General features: G+C 42.8%; 1 protein-coding gene across 1 annotated transcript; it reads left to right on the top strand.

The window, feature by feature from the left end:
• Positions 1-29: 29 nt before the first annotated feature.
• On the top strand, positions 30-647 carry GNI_242020 (putative enzymatic polyprotein; the record flags this gene model as incomplete). Its single annotated transcript, XM_011136450.1, has 1 exon — positions 30-647. One exon carries the CDS (start codon positions 30-32, stop codon positions 645-647), a length of 618 nt encoding a protein of 205 aa, XP_011134752.1.
• Between the last annotated feature and the right edge of the window lie 2 nt (positions 648-649).

Genomic DNA, 649 nt, shown 5'->3' with positions numbered 1-649 from the left:
ATGCTACTACCATCCGTCGATTCTTAGGGATGGTTGGGTATTTCAGGAGTTTCATACAAGGGTTTGCTGAAATTGCAGGGCCACTCTACGAACTACTTCAAAAGGATACTACTTTCAAGATGACTACTGAAAGACTTAATGCTTTTCACCAATTACAAAAGGCTCTGACAGAATGCCCTACTCTTACAAACCCACATCCGAGCTGGCCATATGTGCTAGATACCGATGCTTCTACTACTGCCATTGGGGCATGCTTAATGCAAATGGATGATCTACATAATCTACATCCTGTTCGTTTTGGATCCCGACGGTTAACAGCTGCTGAGCGAAATTGGCCAATCTATGAATTAGAAGGATTCGCTGTCGTTCATTTCATATTAGCGTTTCGACCATACTTAATTGGTCGAACTTTTACCGTGAGGTCTGACCATAAGCCTCTTCAATGGCTGTGGAAAATCGATAAGCCTAGACTTGCTAGATGGTCTATGGCACTACAGCAATTTGACTTTAAGATCATATACAGCCCAGGTACCGCTCAAGAGCAAGTCGATATATTCACCAGAGATGTTGAGTTTACCAAGGCAGATGAATTTGTCGATAAACATCTCGGAAGTATCAGTGTGAAGAGCGGAGTACGGTGTTTGTGACT

Source organism: Gregarina niphandrodes, assembly GCF_000223845.1.
Source record: "Gregarina niphandrodes unplaced genomic scaffold scaffold00876, whole genome shotgun sequence".
NCBI lineage: Eukaryota > Apicomplexa > Conoidasida > Eugregarinorida > Gregarinidae > Gregarina > Gregarina niphandrodes.
This window is presented reverse-complemented; position numbering and strand designations above follow the sequence as displayed.